The sequence below is a fragment of the Pseudophryne corroboree genome, chromosome 4 (assembly GCF_028390025.1).
Source record: "Pseudophryne corroboree isolate aPseCor3 chromosome 4, aPseCor3.hap2, whole genome shotgun sequence".
Classification (NCBI taxonomy): Eukaryota; Metazoa; Chordata; class Amphibia; order Anura; family Myobatrachidae; genus Pseudophryne; species Pseudophryne corroboree.
The window spans coordinates 665,148,546-665,175,733 of NC_086447.1; the positions used below are offsets into that span (position 1 = coordinate 665,148,546).

General features: G+C 45.1%; 1 protein-coding gene across 1 annotated transcript in view; it reads left to right on the forward strand.

Annotated features, from left to right (window-relative positions):
- Positions 1-27,188, forward strand: part of FNDC1 (fibronectin type III domain containing 1) — a 399,147-nt gene that overhangs the window by 363,081 nt on the left and 8,878 nt on the right. The window contains 1 exon segment of the mRNA XM_063917820.1: positions 13,562-13,641. Within this exon segment, the coding sequence (XP_063773890.1) occupies positions 13,562-13,641 (80 nt within the window).

Here is a 27,188-nt window from a genome sequence, read left to right on the forward strand (position 1 = left end):
TGGGAACCAATAGATGGTCCCGGCTCTGGACACCCACTGCTGCAGCTCTACCAGTGCACTGCCCCAGTGCTGATGGCCACTTTGTCTCGCAGGGGACACAGATCCCCTGCAAACTGCTGCTCGCCTGGCGCTGGGAGTGGGCAGACTGTCCCAGCCCTGGAACATGTTTCTACATCCCCCCCCCATTTTTTCCTTTGTAGTCCCTACAAAGGTGTTCTCCATATCCATTTTCTGTGGGTCAGAGAATCCCAAGGTCCCTCCAGCGAGGTTGTGTTTGAGGGCCCAGCCTGGACATACTGTGACCACACATCCTTCCTCTGCCGGCTTCGGGTTCCTCATCTTCATACCTCCTGACCTTAATCTGTGGATCATCTGGGAGAGTGACGACTCACCATGGCCACTTAATGTAGGCAACAAGGGGAAATCTCCATCCATGGGTGCAGGAGTCACCCACTCATCGTCTTCCAAGTCGTCTGGGGCATCGTCATGCTCAGTATCGCTCCTCATTTTCTTGTGGTGCTCAGTAACTGGCCACCACCAAACCGTTGAATCCTCCGGGGCTTCCGTTTCCTCCTGGGCTACTGCCATCGGCAATGTCTCCTCGTGGGGCATCTCCAATGGTTCCAAGTCTTCCTCTGGAACCGGTCCTCCCACGGCATCACACACATCTCCTTCCCTTATGTCCAGCCAACTGTCCACATCCGGCAACTGGCTTTGCTCTGCAACCTCCTCCTCTTCACAGAGGGTATTCGACTCTGTGCCCGACCCAGTAGATCTTGCCAGTCACTCTCTTTGGCACTCTCTATCCTCGAATCTTCTTCCACCTGTTCTTGATGGCGAGATTCATCGTCGGATATGGCGGACATATCACAGGAGTCAGTGTTCTTCTCCACCGACACCTGGACTAGAGGACTATTTTCTTCTTCAGCGTACTCAGTCTTTTCCACTGGCATCTCTACTTCCTCAGCATACTTCTTTTCTTCCGTTGGTATCTCATGGTACCCAGGACACACCAGTTCCAACGTGGGGAAATTACAGATGCCTCTGTCACTGGATCTTCACGCTTTTCCTCACAGCGTGGATTCTTCTCCTCCCAATCGTCCACGTTCGCCTTCTGCGGGTAAGGATCCATTCCACTGGGGTCACTTTCTTGGGGCAGAGTAGGTCCGCGGCATCTTCCCAGGGACACTCATTGGCCGAATGTCCCTGTCACCGACACTTACAACAAGGGAGTGTTACTACCACCTTCTCCAACACGGGTTTCTTGGCCACCTCCATCACCGAGGGGTCTCCACCTTTTGGCATTGGCTCAGATGAAATGAGCACCTGCGAACTAACTTCAAGCAGGCTCTTCCGCTCCATTTCTCTGGTTTCTTCCTGTCATCTCTGGGCATGACCATCTGCAATCATCCGGTCTACATCCCACGGACAATCGGGAAGCTCATGTCCCTTCTCCTTACAGAGGGCACAAACGGGTACTGCAGCCACCCGGTACCAGAGCTCCTGACGAGACTCCGTCAGCTGCTTCATGGTGGCCTCATACTCTGTCCTGTCTTCAGTCCATGAACACTCCGGAAGCCGATGCCAGGGATCTCTGGTGACCTCTCCAGCGGGCCTTCACTCTTCTGCAGCTGGCCCGTCCTGACCAGCGGCGCCGCCGCCTCTTCTCCACATCCAGCCACCGCTAGACATCTTATTTGGTGTCCCTGGCATATTCTGACCTCTTCCGCGGCCTCAGGAACACTTCGCCGCTCTTCGGCGCGGCCTCTCCTCTCCTGGTCCTGGCAACATCTGATGTCACTCGCCGGGAGCGACTCCTATGACTCAGCGAGCGCTGATTGGCTCATCCCGGCCGCCCATGATTGGCCGTGATTGGTTCGCGAAAGGTGCCGGATTTGAAATGCCGCGGCTGGTGCTTCTCATTGGCTGCCAAATTGGTGCCAAATTTAAATTGCCACTCCGCTGCCCATCATCGCTGAACAACCAGTGCCAGGAGCCAATAGATGGTCCCGACTCTGGACACCCGCTGCGGCAGCTCTACCAGCGCTCGGGACAGACACACTACCCCAGCGCTGATGGCAACTTTGTCTCGCATGGGACACAGGTCCCCTGCAAGCTGCCGCTCATATTTCTACACTGCACATATTTCTACACTAAGACACCAATGTGTGACACGCTAGTGCCAGATATTCTGCAATAGTTGTAGCTTTGCAAATAACACAATGTGAAATTAGAACAAAAAGGGTAATGTTAGAAGATATCTGATTGCTTCACAGTCAGGCTTTGGCATTTCAGAGTCTAAGAAGTGTCCCTTACTGCTATAGTAAAACAGAAGCCACGGGAGTCTCTGTGGTAAGATCCAGTATTGGCTTTGGGATTTATGGGTATAACTTCTGACAGCTAGGTTTCACAACTGCCATTGGACTGAGAGGGTATGGGAGGTTTTCAGTATATGTGCACTCTCTCAATTGCAACCATGATGAATGGTACAAGTGGCAGATTTATCAAGATGATAGGTGTCAATAGTATTAAAGTCACCTCACAATACTATGTTGTGTGTATTGTTGCAAAAATAATACAGGATATTGGGGGTAATTCCAAGTTGATCGCAGAAGGAATTTTGTTAGCAGTTGGGCAAAACCATGTGCACTGCAGGGGAGGCAGATTTAACATGTGCAGAGAGAGTTAGATTTGGGTGTGGTGTGTTCAATCTGCAATCTAATTTGCAGTGTAAAAATAAAGCAGCCAGTATTTACCCTGCACAGAAATAAAATAACCCACCCAAATCTAACTCTTTCTGCACATGTTATATCTGCCTCCCCTGCAGTGCACATGGTTTTGCCCAACTGCTAAAAAAATTCCTGCTGCGATCAACTTGGAATTACCCCCATTGGGGGGTAATTCAGACCTGATCGCTAGGATGCATTTTTTGCAGCCCTGCGATCAGGTAGTCACCACCTACAGGGGGAGGGGAAAAGTGTTGTGCAGATCTGCAATCGTTTTTCTAGCAGAGCTGCACAAACAAACATCAGTTTGTGCAGTCTCTGCTCAGCCCAGGACTTACTCTGCCGCTGCGATGGATTGCTGGTGATCGGGGCCGTCAGACACCTTCCCTCCAAACGCCTGAGCCTGTCTGCGTTTTTCCGGACACTCCTGCAAAATGGTCAGTTGCCACCCACAAATGGCCTCTTCCTGTCAATCATCTTGCGATCGCTTTTTTCGCACCATCCTGTTGCTAGGCACCGACAATGTAGGACAAGTACATGGTATATAAACATTTCTGCATCAGGGAAAGAGGACACTGAAATAATTATCAGGGTGGCAGAAATTTAAGGCTAGGTGCCGTTGTAGGGAGTATAGCATTGAAAATAGTCTAAAATAGGGAAAGCACATGAGGGACAAGAGCCCTGCTCGGCAGAGCTTACATTCTGAAGGGGGGTTTGTTCCAATGTGTCTCCTGGAGAAAAACAATATCAGTAGATATAGCCACCTGTTTGCATTGAACCCAGATAATAAGATCACCCACAACTCACAACAGATGATGCTGCAGTTTATTCAAGAGAACCCACCCCCATGGCACATGCATTACACATACTATATGAACACAGGTGCTGTTGCGATCAATTCAGATGAATCAATTAAATTCAGAAAAGTGAAGGGCGTTCCTGGGTGGTGACTGGGAGGTTACTACTAGTGCAAGCAAAAATGGGCTGTTCAGTGGGAGTATTATGGCAATATTGTGGGTGGGTCAGTGCAATCAGCTGTGTTCCCAGGGGCAGAGCCGCAAGTATAGGAGGCCATAATCAGATAGAGAAACTGCATCTTCCATAGGGCTGTTGCAAGCTTTAATAGTAAGACCGATGGTGGGGTATAATAATGCACCAATGTGTATCATAGCGTAAGCGTGCATAAAAGCTAAAAGCGGGCGTCTCAGTCTTAGCACATTCGGCTGAAAGGATGTACACAGGAGTTTGTAGCAGCATTTGCATAAAGAAGGAAGATCATCAATAATTGATGCTGCGTGCACTTTTGCATGCAACTCAGAATCAGGCCAATATCTCTAACTTGATCACAAACAGAAAATTAAGCAGTGAATACAAGAAAGGAAAAACACATTATACAGTACTGCACACTACTTCTAAAACAAATCACATTATTCCAATTTCTACCAGATCAACAAGATAGCACCCATCAATATTAGGAGCAGAGGCAATAAAAACAAGAAAATAAAACTTAAAGAACACTGAGGCAGATGTATTAACCTTGAGAAGGCATAAGGAAGTGATAAACCAGTGATAAGTGCAAGGTGATAAACGCACCAGCCAATTAGCTCCAATATGTGAATTAATAGTTAGGAGCCGATTGGCTGGTGCGTTTATCACCTTGCACTTATCACTGGTTTATCACTTCCTTATGCCTTCTCCAGGTTAATACATCTGCCCCACTGCTTTAGAAACAACCTCAAAGGGAGCCAAAGGATTGACCATGTGCCCATATTGTCCAGAAGAACAAACTCAAGGTGTATTCCTTAAATAGCGTACTTCCCAATAAAACTAATTCTCACAATGCACAAAAACATGTGAAAAAGAGCATATACATAGTTCAATATATATTTTCAATGCATATAGTCCAGCAGGGCTGTCATCAGAAACTGTGGGGCCTGGGACTGCCTGAATATGCAGGGCCTGCCACACCTCACCTTCCGCTCCCTTTCTGGGCACTGGTTGTCAGTCCCGGCTCAAGGCCACAGGACATCAGGTGGTGCCCCTAGGCATAACTTCAGCGGGTGCCGGGACTACCACATCAGCACAGGGAAGGAGTCTGGAGCAGGCAGCCATAGAATGACAGCCCCAGCGGTATTTCAAATTTGGAGCTAGCCATGAGCCAGTCGGAGCTAGCTGACTGGCAGCTAATCAGGAGCTGCAGCTTCTCCTGATTGGCTCTCTGCCTGCAAGCTCAGATTGGCTTGCGATGGGCTTAAAATTCATTGTTCCTCTATGGCAGCCTGTGGACTGCTCTAATCCATGCTGTTGCCGTGCAGGCCCCCTTCGCATCCGGGCCCAAGACTGGAGTCCCGTCAGTCATCCACCATGTGATTCACACTTAGAAAAGTATATTTTATACAAACGACAGATCACCACATCCCCTTTTAGGTGTATAGTAGAATGAGTGTATCCAGATACTAGGAGATTCTATTCTCCTAAAGGGATATGACCAGCATACCCTTTTAGTTACATTCTTATCAGATCTCTGTATAATAAAGGCTCATCATCCACACAACCTCAAGGATTTTCTTCAATCTTGTTTTCAGAAGGAATGCTCATTCATATATATGGAAGAGAATAGCATTGTGTAACACCATATGGTAAATAATGGTCCAATTTATTAAAATGACACTCATAATATAAAAATAGATGTCCAACATTTATTGTATGCTGGGGCGTGCATATCACTTACCTAGCTGTTAGGCTGCCGTCCCTACCTTTCCTTCAGCCCATGAGTAGGTTAGAACTCAAAAAACAGGACTGTCCCACCAAAATCATGATATTTGGGGGTATGCATACATATACACATATACTGTCACAGAGAAATAACAGAGATGTGCGCCGAAGCCCGTGTTTTGGTTCTAATTCGTCGTCAGGTTTTGGTCGTGACAAAACTGGTTTTGATTTTGAATCTGTAGGTTTTTTGTTTTGTTTTTTGTCAAAAAATGCTAAAAACTGTTAAAATCATGCAGTTTGGGTCTGTTTGTGTTCCTACAGTATTATTAACCTCAATAACATTAATTTACAGTCAGCTTTGACCACCTCACAGCTCATAATATGGTTTTCACTAGTATTGGCCAAAGGCTGCAGCGAGCTGGTTGGTTACTAAGTGACAGAGCAGCGACACAAACACGTGGCAGTTTATGGCACATCTACGAAACATTGCCACACAGCAGTGCCAGAAAACAAAAGTAGTGAAATATGGAATTGTCTTTGGGCCCTCCCACTCAACCTTTTGTTGAATATTTAAAAAGGACATGCACAGTGTAACAAACCAAGTACTTCAGGTACTGCCACTTTTGTGGATGAAGTGCTTGTTTTAATTGGGTCCCCACAAAACAATTTTTTGGAAGGACTACCTCTGATCACCAATAAGAAGGTTGATGATGCTGGTGTTAATTACAAATTAATATAATTTTGTAAAATACATTTCATGAACTCGCCGCAAATGACGTAACATGGAGGTGTCATGATGGTTAATATCCCTACCTCTACTAACTTTGGCCTCACTAATAGGGCAGATGCTGTCATAAACATTTTCAGGACTTGGGTAAAAATAATTCCACACCCAAGAGGTGGCTTTTTTGGTCTTATACCCAGGCATCATAATGGCTTTCTTTATATCACGGGCAAGAACTGCTTCTACTGGTGGTAACCTACACAAACAACATAATCAACATCCTCATGCTCATAATTCTCATTAGTGTCAGACAGTACACGAATATCCCCCTCATCCTGTTCCACTTCCCCACGAGCATCCTTAATTTATATTTTATCATCATCACCATCTTTACTTGTGCTGCTCATCCCCACATTTGCAGATGGTGCAGAAATGGTGGAAAGGGGCCTCTGTAGAGTACAATGTAAGAAATGTCTGTCTCACACATAGGTACCGTGGACACCCCTAGACTCTCCTCAGGGATTTGTGAACACACAGTTTATTTTTCAGCCTTGGGGGGTATATATAGTGGAAGAAAAAAAGCAATTGTTTCCCCAGCACACTGAATGGATAACAGTAACCAGATATAAATCCCACATGATAATAGAATTCAGAGATCTTCGTTACACATATTTGCGCAAATGTGTGGTTAAGCCCCAAAGCCGCATCAAGGCCTCTCTGTATATTTGGGGTCCCTAGCGCTATATCTAGATGCAGGGTGTGGCACCCCAAAACACCAGAATGAGCCAGAAAGCACAGCGTGACATACCAGTGTAAAAAACTATAGTGTTAATAAATTAGTATTTAGGAAGCCGAAGCTATAGAGGGGGTGATACAAACATGAAATGTAATTAAAATAGAGAAATAGTGTTAGAAAATTAATAAGTGAAAAGTGTTAATAGAATGTAAAGGTATGCCACACTAAAGCCATCCAGCTCAGCCAGTCCAGAGGCACCACACCTCACACCTCCATTACCCCAATCTGGGTCTAATATTAACCAGCAAGGAGTCACATGATAATGGCTCCTTACTAAAATATGTCTAAGCTAAGAGCTACTTACCTTGGAGCAACCCCATAATGCTCCATGTGGCATGTCAGGGCCTGCACCTCCTCCTAATGCAGAAACCTCTCTGCCTCTCACAACATACATATAGATTGGTAAATGCTCAATTAGCTTAGTGATATCATTCAGGTGCTCAAAAGGAAGGGGTATTTCTGAGCAAGAAAAAAAGCAATTGTTTCCCCAGCACACTGAATGGATAACAGTAACCAGATATAAATCCCACATGATAATAGAATTCAGAGATCTTCGTTACACATATTTGCGCAAATGTGTGGTTAAGCCCCAAAGCCGCATCAAGGCCTCTCTGTATATTTGGGGTCCCTAGCGCTATATCTAGGTGCAGGGTGTGGCACCCCAAAACACCAGAATGAGCCAGAAAGCACAGCGTGACATACCAGTGTAAAAAACTATAGTGTTAATAAATTAGTATTTAGGAAGCCGAAGCTATAGAGGGGGTGATACAAACATGAAATGTAATTAAAATAGAGAAATAGTGTTAGAAAATTAATAAGTGAAAAGTGTTAATAGAATGTAAAGGTATGCCACACTAAAGCCATCCAGCTCAGCCAGTCCAGAGGCACCACACCTCACACCTCCATTAGTTTTTTACACTGGTATGTCACGCTGTGCTTTCTGGCTCATTCTGGTGTTTTGGGGTGCCACACCCTGCACCTAGATATAGCGCTAGGGACCCCAAATATACAGAGAGGCCTTGATGCGGCTTTGGGGCTTAACCACACATTTGCGCAAATATGTGTAACGAAGATCTCTGAATTCTATTATCATGTGGGATTTATATCTGGTTACTGTTATCCATTCAGTGTGCTGGGGAAACAATTGCTTTTTTTCTTGCTCAGAAATACCCCTTCCTTTCGAGCACCTGAATGATATCACTAAGCATTTACCAATCTATATGTAGGGGTATATATAGTGGCAGGTGCTCAATTAGCTTAGTGATATCTTTCAGGTGCTTGAAAGGGAGGGGTATTTCTAAGCAGGAAAAAAGGGCATTTTGTTTCCCCCAGCACCCTGAATGATAACAGTAACCAGATTTATATCCCACACAATATTAGAATTCAGAGATCTCGGTTACATATATTTGCGCAAATGTATGAATAAGCCCCAAAGCTGCGTCAAGGCCTCTCTGTATATTTGGGGTCCCTAGCGCTATATCTAGGTGCAGGGTGTGGCACCCCCAAAAAACAGCATAAGCCAGAAAGCCCAGCGCAGCATACCCGTGAAAAAGCTATAGTGTTAATAAATTAGTGTTAGGAAGCCGAAGCTATAAAGAAAGTGATACAAAAATAAGATGTAATTAAAATGGAGAAATAGTGTTAAAGAAATTAGTAAGTGACAAGTGTTAATAGAATGTAAAGGTATGCCACACTAAAGCCATCTAGCTCAGCCAGTCCATGGGCACCACACCCCATACCTCCATTACCCCAATCTGGCTCTATGATTAACCAGCAAGGAGCCACATGATAATGGCTCCTTACTTGAGTATATCTAAGCTAAGAGCTACCTACCTTGGAGCAACCCCATAATGCTCCATATGGCATGTCATGGCCTGCACCTCCTCCTAATGCAGGAACCTCTCTGCCTCTCACAACAGACATATAAAGTGGCAGGTGCTCAATTAGCTTAGTGATATCTTGGGGGGGGGGGGGGGTATACTGTATATACTAAAAGTCGATTTGGGGTTTCAGTTGATTTTGAGTCCATTTTCAGTTGATTTTATGTGACAGATATTTACTAAAGTCAAAATCAATCCAAAATCGACTGAAATAGAAGTTTACACTTAAAAAGTACTACAATAGAAGCGTCAGTACTTTAACATAGAGTTCAATTCCTAACCAATATTTACTATTAGTCGATTTGAAATTGACCCAAAATCACCATTTTTCAATAGAACCATCAGAAATAGTTTTTTTTTTTTTTCATGTAGAATTGTCTGAAACCTAAATATGATGGAAAAATACAGTATAGAGAAGCATGTGGGTCACTCTGGCTGCATAAATCATCACATGGCACGCACCAGTGTGCACCAATAATGGTTTAATACTGCACTGCGTGCACTGACAAAAAAAACCCCACCAGTGCGCACTGTGCACAAAGGGTTAATGCTGCTCCTATTTGTTTTAGTACCTCTGGACAGTGCCCCAAGGTGCTGCAGTTAAGTTACAGATCAGCATGATACACTTAGTCAAAATGCAAGTAATAATAGATGAGATGTTCCTTCCTAGACTATTAAAAATAAAAAATAATGTTTATAATACATTAGCCATCTAGCTCAGCCAGTACTATTAACTGTAGACATGTGGGTGCTTGTCAAACAGTGTCCTGACTTTCCCCAGTAATAACAACTAGGGACATGTGGGTGCCCATCAGTGTCCTGACTCTCCCCAGTATTAACTAGGGACATGTAGGAAAGTGTTTGGAGTATCCTGACTCTCATGTGGGTGTCTGTGAAACAGTGCCCTGACTCCCCACTCCGGCAGTCCTGTGTGAAATGCCACCTGAATCACTGCAGGAGGAACTTATATCGAATCTAAATCCAACGAGATCCGGCGCTTGGATGATGACGTTTTTCCTTGATTTAAAATCTGATCCTGTCGGGGAAAACTGAGTCCACTCATCTCTAACAAATACACATACATACTGTCACACACATATACACAGTCACACACACATACACAGACATACATATTGTTGCACACAGTTACAAATATACATATACGTATATACAGTCACACACATATACACATACAGTCACATCATACTTGTCAGATTGGCTCAGCAAGAAGGACGTGTTGCAGGAAAATGCCCCCCCCCCCCGCACACACTACAGAATGCCATGATTGGCGGCATTGCGAAGCAGAGGAATGGGCCAGGATGACATGATTCAGCATGAATACACCTGTGCACCCGCTAGGTGGTCTGGAAAATGTGAACTGTTGGTAGCTCTCGGGGACCGGAGTTGGCTACCCTTGCCATAAGGGGTAAAGATCCAAAACTTTAATAGGCATGAAATAAAAGGTTAAAGCAAAAAAGTATTACACACATCTTAAACAGGATATAGTCCTGATTTGGAAGGACAAAAAAATGAAAAGGGTGTAATAGGGTTGTATAGTTCTAAAACACTCTCTATGGGGGGAATTCAATTGCCGACGAAGCCATTCTCCCAGTCGCGCTATATAGCAGCCGATCTCACACAAAAGTGTTCGCTGTCCCATAGGGTAGTGAGCACTTTTGTATGAATTTGGCATTCAGCCAACCAGGCCAATGGTGTGAGAGAGGGTGCCATTGCCGGCGTTTAAACACCACAGCAATTTGCACTCTTTGACCGGAATTGAATTTCACCCTATGAGCGTGTAAAATAGGAGAAAGAAGCAAAATAAAGTTTTACAATATTTAAAGAACATTGTAACATTATTATTAATATAGGACTAGGAGATTTAGAGGGATGTATGTGCCATCCCGGCGGTCAGCAACTACATCGCCAGGATCCTGACCGCCAGAATGACGGCAGGGGGCCCAGGGCTATTCCCACTTGTGGGTGTCCACCAAGCCCGAAAAGGGATTTATTGCGCTAGCCCCCCTGCCGGCATTCTTGCAGCCGGGATCCAGGCGCCGGGATGCTGACTGCCTGGATCACAGCCGCCGGTAACCCGTTCCCAGTATGATTTAGAAGAATATGGATTAAATGCACCTGTAGTTTTGCTAGAAATTGTTTGGGATGTTGAATTGTAAAAGAAGTTCATTGTGCCAGGAGCTGGTGATGCAGAGCCAATCAATTCTTCAATGGATCTAGATTTTGGAGGTTCATAGGAGAATCACAGACGGACAAGTTAAGCAACATATAAGCCTATTTTATTTTGTGTTTCCTCTTTAAATGGAGATATCACTGTATTAAAACAAGGAGTTGCATCCTAGCTCGACCCTGCCACGTTGTGTGATTGCCTCATACATAAAGACTGCAGTCAGCTGTCACTGGCACAGTAAGGAACACGTGTCCCAGGTTGCAGTGGGATTCATGAATTAGTGTATTTTTAATTCTGGCTTGACGGATGGAAAATATTTAAACATTATGAAACATAATTGCATGCAGCATCAATATAGCCGTAACTTGTAGCAATGATTGGCCTAATAAAGTGTGTGTTTTAGAGGGTAGTTGGGCCTGGTCCATCATCTCTGCACTTGTATGAATGCATATGCCAACATTTATGTTAGATCTTTCAGCACATCGGGTTGAAAGCTGGGTCATTCGGTTGCTAGTAGATGTGCTGTGACTTAGTTCATGCTGTATAGAGCCTAGAATAAGGGGGTGTGTGGCAGCTGTGAGCACTGAACACCAGAAGTAAGTGTCGGAGAGGGACTGGATAACTCATATTGTGGACATCTGTCTTAAAAGAACAAAATAATCGTCTAAATATTTTGGCACTTACTTTTTGCACATAGATCCTGCTTTCTAGCAGCAGCAAGTCCAGTACTAACAGAATAGTCACCAGATTCCCTTAGCACAGTAAATACAAAGTATATACAGTAGTTGTCAGGTTTAGCTGAAGCAGTATGCTAAATACTTCCACCTCTCCATCAGTCAACCAAAATGAGATAAGATTAACAAAGATGGAAAAAAAAGTTGATTTGTTCTCTTTGTTCATAGAAATAAATGAACTGGCCGATGCCTAACAAAAATGCAGACACTTGAACTGATTTCATGTAAACACATCATCCAAATGGAACTTCCCCAGTGTGAGGAATAACAGTCTGAGTTGACAGAATGTGACTAATAAACTGAGAGAGTTGGAGTACTCTAATATGAGACTGTTTAGTAGATTTGGACTTCACACCAATCATAAACCCATCTGTCTTGGAGTGTTGCCATGAAAGCAGCTATAAGATGTTTGACTGTATTTCAGTACATCATTTGGTATCTTGATTATTTTACCATTTTCTATGTGATGGTTTTAAAGATTGTGCTGCCACTCCTATTCCTTTTCACTAAAATTAGATTTATTACTTGGTTTAACACTGCACAGGACAACATCAGCTTCTACCTTTACATTTCATTACTCCTATACATACATTTTGTATTGAAAGGACACTGGCAGTCTAGAGGACCCAGAAACACATTACCAGAGTGAGTTTAAAATGCTTATCATCCAATTGTTTTATTGAAAACAGCTCTCACTCATGCAGAAAGCACAGAGCTGTCGAACCATCCTCATGGGTACCTACTGCAGCCCAGCAAGCACTTATTTTAACCATTGTAAAGGGATATAGTAAGTGTTTTTAAGCTAATCTCTTTACTTACTGATATAACTAAATAATGCAGGTTTCTATACACTTCTTGATTTTAATTAGCCACCAAGAGCTGGATGTAATGATGCCCAAGATCGGCTGATGTGCGGTATTCCAGACGAACTTTAACGATTTTTTAAATGAGCAATAACTTACAAACCATGCCTTGTAAGTGATTGACCCTTAAAAGAAAACCATCCGTGTTCAGCTGGAATCCCACACGTTGGCCGAACTTGTGAGGTAGTGGTTGAATGTATTAGAAAATGGGTGCAAAGAGCTCTAAGCTCTAATGCAATCTGAACTCCTGACCTTCGATTCTGATTTCATTGTCTTATGCCCGTTTCTGTTTTCCTGTTTATATTTTCAGTCCTGAAAATGTGTTTATATTTACCTTATTACCAATGCTGCGTCAGAATACTATACGAGACAACTGTTTATCTGTTATTAGTGTAAATATGTTTTCCAATTTAAATTTTTAAAATAGCCAGTTTATGCTACTTAAGACAATATTATTTTGCATCCCATAATGCATACCTCCCAACTGTCCCAATTTTCGCGGGACAGTCCCATTTTTTGGGACTGTCCCGCTGTCCCACTTGCAGGCCGCAGTGTCACGCGGTGGGGGTGGGGCAGTTGAGAGTCTCCTGTCACTCACTGCTCTGCTTAGCACAGCGTCTTTTCACTGGAGACAGAAGGAGAGGGGGCATGCCAGCAGCTTACAGAGTGCTGGGCATGCCTCCTCGGTGATGAAAATGGGAGGCATGGCTCGTGATCACGAGCACTCCCACAAAGTCACACCCCATTTTCCATAGACCACGCCCCCTTTCGAGATCAGTCGCGGCTTCGCCATGCAAAAGTCCAGAATCCCATATCATCAATGTTGGGAGGTATACATAATGTATTGTATCCAGCTGATTGTACTAATTGTATTAAATATGCTAAAGTTTACAGTTTACAGAAAAGTTTAAATTTAATTTTTATTTTACTTCAAGATATTACTTCAAAATCCAGGCAAAAAATCCACATGGCTTTGGACCTATGAGCCCCTCCGTGTCATATGTTACAGAATCAGGTATGAAGTAGCATAACATTGTAATTTGTATTTACATACGGTACGCCGTACTGGGTTCAGTATGATTTACTGGCGCACGGGACGCCGGCGTCTTGACCGCATCCCCAATTTTACTGAATATGAAGGAGAGTGAGAAAGACATGGTATAAAGTATCATAGAATAATATAAACTGATTATATACTATATTACTGTGTATAATTTATATTTAGTATATAATATGTTTTTCTTATTACACTAAGGGCAGGACGTAGTAAGCCTTGGAGAGTGATAAAGTAGAGAGATAAAGTACCAGCCAGTCAGCTCCTAACTGCCATGTTACAGGCTGTGTTTGAAAAATGTCAGGAACTGGCTTAATATATATGCCACACATAGGGGGTAATTCAGACCTGATCGCTAAGGTGCGTTTTTTGCATGCCTGCGATCAGATAGTCGCCGCCTACAGGGGGAGGGTATTTGCTGTGTGCAGGTGTGCAAACGCATTTGTTGGAGAGCTGCATAAACGTGAGTTTGTGCAGTGTCTGCTCAGCCCATGACTTACTCAGCTGCTGCGATGATCGGGGCTGGAGCTGATGTCAGAAATCCTACCTCCAAACGCCTGGCCCCTTCTGCATTTTCCCGGACAGTCCTACAAAACGGCCAGTTGCCACCCACAAACGGCCTCTTCCTGTCAGTCACCTTGCGATTGCAATTGCTTTTTTTTCGCACCATCCCGTCGCTATGCACTGATGACCGGTGCAGTCGTCCGACACGCTGGCGCATTGTGGTGCATACACATGCGCAGTGCAGACCTGATCGCCCACTTTGCAAAAACACACAGCAGCGATCAGGTCTGAATTACCCCCATAGTGTATGTTTTTTTATTTAGATTCTGAAATTCAGTTTGATGCAAAAGACATTCATGTTTGTACACAACTGCGATTTTCTAGGCTACGGAACTGCTAAGTGAAGCTGCCAGCCAGAAATGAGAAGAGATACACAAAGAGCCATCACACACGCATTGGCAATTGCTTACACAGTCACAATCTATATGCAAAAATGAGGGACACATACTGTACTGTAGGTTAAGGGTTGTCTTATGGCTACTCTGGCCGCAGCAGTAGTATGCGCAGGCGCAGCAGTACACGGGTGCATGCCAGAGATGCGATCGGCATCCCAGCCCAGCAATCGCCTCTGCCTGATTGACAGGCAGAGGCGTTTGCTGAGCAGGAGGGAGGTGGGCCGGCGGCGTTGGGTCGCCGTTTTCAGAGCGCAGTCCGGGCAACACAGGCATGCCCGGACTGTGCGGGGCATGCTTGCGTTGCCAGGCAGGGGTGTTCGCTGGGTGGGAGGGGGCGGGCCGGCGGCGTTGGTCCGCCATTTTGGGAGGCGCGGTCCGGGCAAAGCAGGCATGCCCAGTCTGTGCAGGGGGTGGGCCGCGGTAGCTGCGTGATGTAACACGCAGCCGCTGCAACCCGGAGAGCGACAGGTAGCTCCCTGCCAGCGCACAGGAGCTGCTCTGGTAGAGAGCTGCTCTTCAGGTACAAAAGTATCGCCGCCGCGCAATGCTTTTGTACCTGTGTGGGAAGGAGGGACAGAGCCAGACATGCGAGGTGGACTAGCCCCGTGCTGGGCGGCCGCCCGCATGTCTGTGAAAGTGATCATAGATGTGCTAAATTTAGCACATCTTCGATCAATTCTGAATTACCCTCAAAGACCTTTAGAGGCCCTAAGCACTTTGGTGCCGCCATATATAGCTAATTCAAAATATAAACAATAATAAACTGTAAAATAACATTTTACTACTGAAACATAACTTACAGTATGATATAAAAATAGATAGAAAATAATGTAAATTTTTGTATTCTTCCAATTTGAAAAGTTTTGTCCTGCTTTTTCTAAGACCAAAGTCTTTGATCAGTTCCTGAAAACTGCTTGTATACTTAGGGGTCTATTGAATTGATGTTGGATCCTTTCCGACGGAAAGGATCCAACATTTCAGTATTCAATTAGCGGCTAAATCCTACAGGTTGTGGCCATTTCCGACAATGTCAATATGACTTTTTTTAAAGTCGGAAAGACATTGTTGGAAATGGGGTTAAAACCTGTCTGATTTGGCTGCTAATGTGACAAAACATGTGAATCTGCGGCTAATCCGCCGATCCACGTGGTTTCCGACAAGTCGGAATTTATGACTTGTCGGATAAACGGAAGTTTGATTGAATAGGTCGAATCTGGATTCGACCTTAAAATGTTGGAAACTGCAGTTTTTCCGTCAAGTCGGGAATTCCGACTTGAATTGAATAGACCCCTTAGTATCCGTATTCTAATTTTCTTGTATTTCCAAGATTAATCTATATGAAAATGCTTGTATATAACAAACTTGGGGAGCAGGGATAGAGTTTAGGAAAAAGCTCTGTTCTGGTGAATGCCTAGAAGCAAGTGATGGCTACTGCTATGAGAGGAATCTGGCTACTACAGACAAACACTGCCTTCAGGCGGTAATACCAACACCCCAGCACCACCCTGACACCCCTCTGCATTCACTACCAACACCTTAACAGCAAACATGCACACACCTTCACCAAAGTTCAATAACGAATCCCCTGGAGCACCCAGACCCCACAGACGTATACTCCTTTTCTATAAGGAGTACATAAAGAACATCATTAATCATGCAGATTAATCTTGTCTTCTACCTGCCCAGGTATGTGGAGCCTGAAGGTTATGAATAACACCTGTGAGGTTAGGATGTGCAGTGCACCTGGTGTCATGTAACAGCAGCGTACTTTCAGTGCTTGTACTGTATGCAACGGTCAGGCTTATTGCTGTATTTGAGATCTACTGCTTTAATCAGTCACCACCAGTCAGGACCCAATGGCTTTCAATCATGGTTGACTGTGGATTGACCTGACAAATGACAACTACAGTGGCGTAAGTTCGTCCGAGATGCCCGGAGGCAAGATAAATATTGGTGCCCCCCTCCCCAATATATATCTTGCCAACTCCCGTCATTCGTCGCAATCAGAACACCGCTTGCTTGAAGAAAATTCCAAAGGACATTTCTTGTGGTAAGAGCTGTTCTTTGCAATAATAGGACTTCTGGGTTTATGACCCGGAAGTCTATCTGCGCATGTGTGGGCTGACGTCCGCTGCTTGGGGGTGCAGGGATGGATCCAATTGGATCCCTCTCAGTGGGGAAATGCAATAGAAGCCCATAAACTTCTATAGGCCAGCACTATCTTAAGATGATGTTTCCCACTGCATCCTAGTACTGAAATCTAGGCTTGGTGCATATGTGGTAAGCGGCCAAACCTCTGAAAATTGCATTTTTGGAGGTTTGCCTGCATTGTTAACCTTAGGCTGATGATGCAATGGAGGTGCAGCAGACCAGTGCTAGCTTAGGGCCTTTTATGTGACCAGTACTGCCACAGAAAAAACAATTATGAGAGCTGAGGGGGGATGGGACGGACACAGAAGGACTTGGTAAAGGGGGTTAGATAGAGCAACGGAGGTCAGAACAGCAGGGGGGAGGGGAGGGGCAGACCAGAGTGGAGGATGGGATAAGGCAGAATGGGGGTGATTGGTGACTACTATATATATATACCACTTCACAGTCTGCCGGCACTCGGTACAACTACCCCAACTGCTCAGGTGCCCATCAATACACAGCAGTATCCAGTAGCAACATGGACGGCATTGAATCCAATACACAGCAGTATCCAGTAGCAACATGGGGAGTAATTCCAAGTTGATCGCAGCAGGAAATTTTTTGGCAGTTGGGCAAAACCATGTGCACTGCAGGGGAGGCAAATATAACATGTGCAGAGAGAGATAGATTTGGGTGTGGTGAGTTCAATCTGCAATCTAAATTGCAGTGTAAAAATAAAGCAGCCAGTATTTACCCTGCACAGAAACAATATAACCCACCCAAATCTAACTCTCTCTGCAAATGTTATATCTGCCCCCCATGCAGTGCACATGGTTTTGCCCAACTGCTAAAAAATTTCCTGCTGCGATCAACTTGGAATTACCCCCATGGACGGCATTGAATCCAATACAGACTAAACATCCAATGTCTTTTTTCATCATTATCAGACTCTGAGTGCCATCCATGTTGCTAATAAATATATATATATATATATTATATAGAAGTTTATTCCAGCAGCACTCCCAACAATGTATTACAGTCCCGGTTCCTTTCCTAGACCCGTATAGCCACGGATCAACCTGCTGGTATTTGCATTCATTACCGGAGTGCCGCCGGCATTGTGGTGTATGTATGTATATAATAGTGATGTGCACCGGACATTTTTCGGGTTTTGTGTTTTGGTTTTGGATTCGGTTCCGCGGCCGTGTTTTGGATTCGGACGCGTTTTGGCAAAACCTCACCGAAATTTTTTTGTCGGATTCGGGTGTGTTTTGGATTCGGGTGTTTTTTTCAAAAAACCCTAAAAAACAGCTTAAATCATAGAATTTGGGGGTCATTTTGATCCCATAGTATTATTAACCTCAATAACCATAATTTCCACTCATTTCCAGTCTATTCTGAACACCTCACACCTCACAATATTATTTTTAATCCTAAAATTTGCACCGAGGTCGCTGGATGGCTAAGCTAAGCGAAACAAGTGGCCGACACAAACACCTGGCCCATCTAGGAGTGGCACTGCAGTGTCAGGCAGGATGGCACTTCAAAAAATAGTCCCCAAACAGCACATGATGCAAAGAAAAAAAGAGGCGCAATGAGGTAGCTGTGTAACTAAGCTAAGCGACCCAAGTGGCCGACACAAACACCTGGCCCATCTAGGAGTGGCACTGCAGTGTCAGGCAGGATGGCACTTCAAAAAAATAGTCCCCAAACAGCACATGATGCAAAGAAAAAAAGAGGCGCAATGAGGTAGCTGTGTGACTAAGCTAAGCGACCCAAGTGGCCGACACAAACACCGGGCCCATCTAGGAGTGGCACTGCAGTGTCAGACAGGATGGCACTTCAAAAAAATTGTCCCCAAACAGCACATGATGCAAAGAAAAATGAAAGAAAAAAGAGGTGCAAGATGGAATTGTCCTTGGGCCCTCCCACCCACCCTTATGTTGTATAAACAGGACATGCACACTTTAACGAACCCATCATTTCAGCGACAGGGTCTGCCACACGACTGTGACTGAAATGACTGGTTGGTTTGGGCCCCCACCAAAAAAGAAGCAAGCAATCTCTCCTTGCACAAACTGGCTCTACAGAGGCAAGATGTCCACCTCATCATCATCCTCCAATTCCTCACCCCTTTCACTGTGTACATCCCCCTCCTCACAGATTATTAATTCGTCCCCACTGGAATCCACCATCTCAGATCCCTGTGTACTTTCTGGAGGCAATTGCTGGTGAATGTCTCCACGGAGGAATTGATTATAATTCATTTTGATGAACATCATCTTCTCCACATTTTCTGGAAGTAACCTCGTACGCCGATTGCTGACAAGGTGAGCGGCTGCACTAAACACTCTTTCGGAGTACACACTGGAAGGAGGGCAATTTAGGTAGAATAAAGCCAGTTTGTGCAAGGGCCTACAAATTGCCTCTTTTTCCTGCCAGTATACATACGGACTGTCTGACGTGCCTACTTGGATGCGGTCACTCATATAATCCTCCACCATTCTTTCAATGGTGAGAGAATCATATGCAGTGACAGTAGACGACATGTCAGTAATCGTTGGCAGGTCCTTCAGTCCGGACCAGATGTCAGCACTCGCTCCAGACTGCCCTGCATCACCGCCAGCGGGTGGGCTCGGAATTCTTAGCCTTTTCCTCGCACCCCCAGGTGCGGGAGAATGTGAAGGAGGAGATGTTGACGGGTCACGTTCCGCTTGACTTGACAATTTTCTCACCAGCAGGTCTTTGAACCTCTGCAGACTTGTGTCTGCCGGAAAGAGAGATACAACGTAGGTTTTAAATCTAGGATCGAGCACGGTGGCCAAAATGTAGTGCTCTGATTTCAACAGATTGACCACCCGTGAATCCTGGTTAAGCGAATGAAGGGCTCCATCCACAAGTCCCACATGCCTAGCGGAATCGCTCTGTTTTAGCTCCTCCTTCAATGTCTCCAGCTTCTTCTGCAAAAGCCTGATGAGGGTAATGACCTGACTCAGGCTGGCAGTGTCTGAACTGACTTCACGTGTGGCAAGTTCAAAGGGTTGCAGAACCTTGCACAACGTTGAAATCATTCTCCACTGCGCTTGAGTCAGGTGCATTCCCCCTCCTTTGCCTATATCGTGGGTAGATGTATAGGCTTGAATGGCCTTTTGCTGCTCCTCCATCCTCTGAAGCATATAGAGGGTTGAATTCCACCTCGTTACCACCTCTTGCTTCAGATGATGGCAGGGCAGGTTCAGGAATGTTTGGTGGTGCTCCAGTCTTCGGCACGCGGTGGCTGAATGCCGAAAGTGGCCCGCAATTCTTCGGGCCACTGACAGCATCTCTTGCACGCCCCTGTCATTTTTTTAAATAATTCTGCACCACCAAATTCAATGTATGTGCAAAACATGGAACGTGCTGGAATTTTCCCAGATGTAATGCATGCACAATATTGGTGGCGTTGTCCGATGTCACAAATCCCCAGGAGAGTCCAATTGGGGTAAGCCATTCTGCGATGATGTTCCTCAGTTTCCGTAAGAGGTTGTCAGCTGTGTGCCTCTTCTGGAAAGCGGTGATACAAAGCGTAGCCTGCCTAGGAACGAGTTGGCGTTTGCGAGATGCTGCTACTGGTGCCGCCGCTGCTGTTCTTGCTGCGGGAGGCAATACATCTACCCAGTGGGCTGTCACAGTCATATAGTCCTGAGTCTGCCCTGCTCCACTTGTCCACATGTCCGTGGTTAAGTGGACATTGGGTACAACTGCATTTTTTAGGACACTGGTGACTCTTTTTCTGACATCTGTGTACATTTTCGGTATCGCCTGCCTAGAGAAATGGAACCTAGATGGTATTTGGTACCGGGGACACAGTACCTCAATCAAGTCTGTAGTTGCCTCTGAATTAACGATGGATACCGGAACCACGTTTCTCACCACCCAGGCTGACAAGACCTGAGTTATCCACTTTGCAGCAGGATGACTGCTGTGATATTTCATCTTCCTCGCAAAGGTCTGTTGAACAGTCAATTGCTTACTGGAAGTAGTACAAGTGGTCTTCCGACTTCCCCTCTGGGATGACGATCGACTCCCAGCAGCAGCAACAGCAGCGCCAGCAGCAGTAGGCGTTACACTCAAGGATGCATCGGAGGAATCCCAGGCAGGAGAGGACTCGTCAGACTTGCCAGTGACATGGCCTGCAGGACTATTGGCTTTCCTGTGTAAGGAGGAAATTGACACTGAGGGAGTTGGTGGTGTGGTTTGCAGGAGCTTGGTTACAAGAGACTTGAACTTGTCACTGACTTATGATGAATGCGCTGCAGGTGACGTATAAGGGAGGATGTTCCGAGGTGGTTAACGTCCTTACCCCTACTTATTACAGCTTGACAAAGGCAACACACGGCTTGACACCTGTTGTCCGCATTTGTGTTGAAATAATTCCACACCGAAGAGCTGATTTTTTTTGTATTTTGACCAGGCATGTCAATGGCCATATTCGTCCCACGGACAACAGGTGTCTCCCCGGGTGCCTGACTTAAACAAACCACCTCACCATCAGAATCATCCTTGTCAATTTCTTCCCCAGCGCCAGCAACACCCATATCCTCATCCTGGTGTACTTCAACACTGACATCTTCAATTTGACTATCAGGAACTGGACTGCGGGTGCTCCTTCCAGCACTTGCAGGAGTCGTGCAAATGGTGGAAGGCGCAAGCTCTTCCCGTCCAGTGTTGGGAACGTCAGGCATCGCAACCGACACAATTGGACTCTCCTTGGGGATTTGTGATTTAGAAAAACGCACAGTTCTTTGCTGTGCTTTTGCCAGCTTAAGTCTTTTCATTTTTCTAGCGAGAGGATGAGTGCTTCCATCCTCATGTGAATCTGAACCACTAGCCATGAACATAGGCCAGGGCCTCAGCCGTTCCTTGCCACTCCGTGTCGTAAATGGCATATTGGCAAGTTTACGCTTCTCAACAGACGCTTTCAATTTTGATTTTTGGGTCATTTTACTGAACTTTTGTTTTTTGGATTTTACATGCTCTCTACTATGACATTGGGCATCGGCCTTGGCAGACGACGTTGATGGCATTTCATCGTCTCGGCCATGACTAGTGGCAGCAGCTTCAGCACGAGGTGGAAGTGGATCTTGATCTTTCCCTATTTTACCCTCCACATTTTTGTTCTCCATTTTTTAATGTGTGTAATTATATGCCAGTATCAATAGCAATGCCTACTACTATATATACTGCGCACAACTGAAATGCACCACAGGTATAGAATGTAGATGGATAGTATACTTGACGACACAGAGGTAGGTACAGCAGTGGCCTTCCGTACCGTACTGCTATATATACTGGTGGTCACTGTGTCAGCAAACTGCAAAACTAAAATGCACCACAGGTATAGAATGTAGATGGATAGTATACTTGACGACACAGAGGTAGGTACAGCAGTGACCTTCCGTACCGTACTGCTATATATACTGGTGGTCACTGTGTCAGCAAACTGCAAAACTAAAATGCACCACAGGTATAGAATGTAGATGGATAGTATACTTGACGACACAGAGGTAGGTACAGCAGTGACCTTCCGTACCGTACTGCTATATATACTGGTGGTCACTGTGTCAGCAAACTGCACAACTGAAATGCACCACAGGTATAGAATGTAGATGGATAGTATACTTGACGACACAGAGGTAGGTACAGCAGTGGCCTTTCGTACCGTACTGCTATATATACTGGTGGTCACTGTCAGCAAACTGCAAAACAAAAAATGCACCACAGGTATAGAATGTAGATGGATAGTATACTTGACGACACAGAGGTAGGTACAGCAGTGGCCTTCCGTACCGTACTGCTATATATACTGGTGGTCACTGTGTCAGCAAACTGCACAACTGAAATGCACCACAGGTATAGAATCTAGATGGATAGTATACTTGACGACCATAGGTAGGTACAGCAGTGGCCTTCCGTACCGTACTGCTATATATACTGGTGGTCACTGTCAGCAAACTGCAAAACTAAAATGCACCACAGGTATAGAATGTAGATGGATAGTATACTTGACGACACAGAGGTAGGTACAGCAGTGGCCTTCCGTACTGTACTGCTATATATACTGGTGGTCACTGTGTCAGCAAACTGCAAAACTAAAATGCACCACAGGTATAGAATGTAGATGGATAGTATACTTGACGACACAGAGGTAGGTACAGCAGTGGCCTTCCGTACCGTACTGCTATATATACTGGTGGTCACTGTGTCAGCAAACTGCACAACTGAAATGCACCACAGGTATAGAATCTAGATGGATAGTATACTTGACGACACAGAGATAGGTACAGCAGTGGCCTTCCGTACCGTACTGCTATATATACTGGTGGTCACTGTCAGCAAACTGCAAAACTAAAATGCACCACAGGTATAGAATGTAGATGAATAGTATACTTGACGACACAGAGGTAGGTACAGCAGTGGCCTTACGTACCGTACTGCTATATATACTGGTGGTCACTGTCAGCAAACTGCAAAACTAAAATGCACCACAGGTATAGAATGTAGATGAATAGTATACTTGACGACACAGAGGTAGGTACAGCAGTGGCCTTACGTACCGTACTGCTATATATACTGGTGGTCACTGTGTCAGCAAACTGCAAAACTAAAATGCACCACAGGTATAGAATGTAGATGGATAGTATACTTGACGACACAGAGGTAGGTACAGCAGTGGCCTTCCGTACCGTACTGCTATATATACTGGTGGTCACTGTCAGCAAACTGCAAAACTAAAATGCACCACAGGTATAGAATGTAGATGAATAGTATACTTGACGACACAGAGGTAGGTACAGCAGTGGCCTTACGTACCGTACTGCTATATATACTGGTGGTCACTGTCAGCAAACTGCAAAACTAAAATGCACCACAGGTATAGAATGTAGATGGATAGTATACTTGACGACACAGAGGTAGGTACAGCAGTGGCCTTCCGTACCGTACTGCTATATATACTGGTGGTCACTGTGTCAGCAAACTGCACAACTGAAATGCACCACAGGTATAGAATCTATATGGATAGTATACTTGACGACACAAAGGTAGGTACAGCAGTGGCCTTCCGTACCGTACTGCTATATATACTGGTGGTCACTGTCAGCAAACTGCAAAACTAAAATGCACCACAGGTATAGAATGTAGATGGATAGTATACTTGACGACACAGAGGTAGGTACAGCAGTGGCCTTCCGTACCGTACTGCTATATATACTGGTGGTCACTGTGTCAGCAAACTGCAAAACTAAAATGCACCACAGGTATAGAATGTAGATGGATAGTATACTTGACGACACATAGGTAGATACAGCAGTGGCCTTCCGTACCGTACTGCTATATATACTGGTGGTCACTGTGTCAGCAAACTGCACAACTGAAATGCACCACAGGTATAGAATCTAGATGGATAGTATACTTGACGACACAGAGGTAGGTACAGCAGTGGTATATAGCCTACTGTACCGCAATGCTATATATTATATACTGGTGGTCAGCAAACTGTGCAAAACTGAAATGCACCATAGGTATGGATGGATAGTATACTTGACGACACAGAGGTAGGTACAGCAGTGTCCTACTGTACCGTAATGCTATATATTATATACTGGTGGTCAGCAAACTGTGCAAAACTGAAATGCACCACAGGTATGGATGGATAGTATACTTGACGACACAGAGGTAGGTACAGCAGTGGCCTTCTGTACCGTACTCCTATATATTATATACTGGTGGTCAGCAAAATTATGCACTGTACTCCTACTATATACTACACAATGCAGCACAGATATCGAGTGTTTTTCAGGCAGACAACGTATACTGGTGGTCACTGGTCAGCAAAACTCTGCACTGTACTCCTCCTATATAATATTATACTGGTGGTCCCCAGTCCCCACAATAAAGCAGTGTGAGCACAGATATATGCAGCACACTGAGCACAGATATGGAGTGTTTTTCAGGCAGACAACGTATACTGTTGGTCACTGTCAGCAAAACTCTGCACTGTACTGCTCCTATATAATACAGCTGCTCCCCAGTCCCCACAATTAAGCAGTGTAAGCACAGATATATGCAGCACACTGAGCACAGATAAGGAACGTTTTTTTTCAGGTAGAGAATGGATAAAACTGGCGGTCACTGATCAGCAAAACTCTGCACTGTACTCCTCCTATATTAATATACAGCTGCTCCCCAGTCCCCACAATTAAGATATAAGCAAGCACAAATATTTGCATCAACAATGAATAAACGGAGAGGACGCCAGCCACGTCCTCTCCCTAACATTTCCAATGCACGAGAGAAATTGCCGGCGACGCGCGGCTGCTTATATAGAATCCGAATCTCGCGAGAATCCGACAGCGGGATGATGACTTTCGGGCGCACTCGGGTTAACCGAGCCATACGGGAGAATCCGAGTATGCCTCGGACCCGTGTAAAATGGGTGAAGTTCGGGGGGGTTCGGTTTCCGAGGAACCGAACCCGCTCATCACTAGTGTATATATATATATATATATATATATATACACACACATACATATATATATATATGTGTATGTGTGTATATATATATATATATATATATATACATACATACACATATACAGTATAAATAGATATTTATGCTTGTATGTATATACATATATACAAACATACCTTTTTTATAGGCACTATACTGTAGTGTCTGGAACAAAGTCAAACTGTTCCTAGTCGGCAGCAGCAGGAGCCAGTCCCGGATTAGTATCAGCCGGATGGCTCACTCATGGTCTGAGCAGACATAATGGGCACAGGGGAGAGCCTCAGTTCCGGGTGCATCTTCTAGCCGCGGTATGAACTCAACACTGTCTCGCACGTGTGTTCAACAATCCCCCTCCCTCCCGCCTGCAGCAGCAGCTGCAGCGCCTCTACGGATTCAGGCAGCCACTGTGACTGCAGCCGCGCATATCATGTGCCGTGCGGCTGGCGGGTTTACAGGAAGGAGTCAGTTTGACTCATTGAAGCCGGCACAGAAATTGAGGCGAGCTGCCCCCTTCAAGGCAGGAGCCCGGCGGCAGCAGACTCCGCTGCCTCCCGGAGTTCCGCCTCTGGACAACTACATTAGTCTTTATAAGACTTTTAGAGGCTTGATCCCAGTGGAATTGTTTGAATGCACTTGGGTCGATAGTGACATGACCTAATTTGTTCTGATGTTCAGTTTGGCAATTTTGGCAGTTATGGAATGTTGTGGCTGGTTCAGTGCTTTTGCCGTAGTAGTGCCTGCGGCTTTATGCTCTTACTAGTGCATACCTCCCAACATGGCCCTCTCCAGGAGGGACAAAATGCTCTGCTCCTGGACTTTCCTCTAAATTTACGATTGCCTTCACCTGTTTTTAACTTGTTAATGGGTAAGAAAGGTGTTTCATCATAGGTGATGGCAAGCATATATTAAGGGGTAAATCCAGGAGCAGAACATTCTGTCCCTCCTGGAGAGAGTCATGTTGGGTGGTATGCTAGTGTCACTCTGAAAAAAAGGGTGAAACAACCCCTTGTTCTGGCAAACATTAACAGCCCCGCACAACTGACACAATAGTGTCACCAACACAATAGTGTCACCAACACTATAAATGCAGACAAGAAGAAATAGACTCATGCCATCCCCTCAGGAATCAGGCCTTTATTTGCTGGGTATGATATGATCATCATTACTGGTTACTGGGGGTCATTTAGATGTGGTTGGAGCTGCTATCGCTGCTGCTTACATAGAAGCAGCAGCAATAGCACTAATATGGCAATGCAGCAGGAAGCGTCTCACCTCCTGCTGTATTACTGATCCGAACTGAGTCCAAGGATCATCTCTGACTCCATCGGCCAGTCACGTCACCCATGGGGTCGTACAAGCCAGCCACCGCAGCTGCTACCTAGAGGGCAGGAAATCTTTGTCCTCTGACAGAGATCCTGGTATCTTTCCTCCCCTACAACAACGGCGACACACCTCAATTTGCAGAAACAGAGGCCATCACCGGCTCCTCCCTGTCATGGCATCAGATGGTTAATCACTGATGCTGTCCTGCGCCCATCGTCGCAGAACCTGTTCGGCATGCGCAGAACGGGTCCTGCACATGTGCAGAGTACTAATAATCGGTACTTTGCTATGAATGCAGTAACTCTAGCCACATGATCTGAATGACTTCCACTGTGTGTTACATTGCATGCTGTGTAATGAATAGATTTGTCTTTTATAAAGACATGTCTATAATTTTGCACAACCACATGCTGCATCTAAATTTGTCTTCCGATACACACATGCATACATTTTAAACAGTCAGAGGGGACATTTATCATGATTAGTATTTGCTATGTAATATCAAATACATACTTCCAGTAACTACTCTGTAATACTGCCCTGGG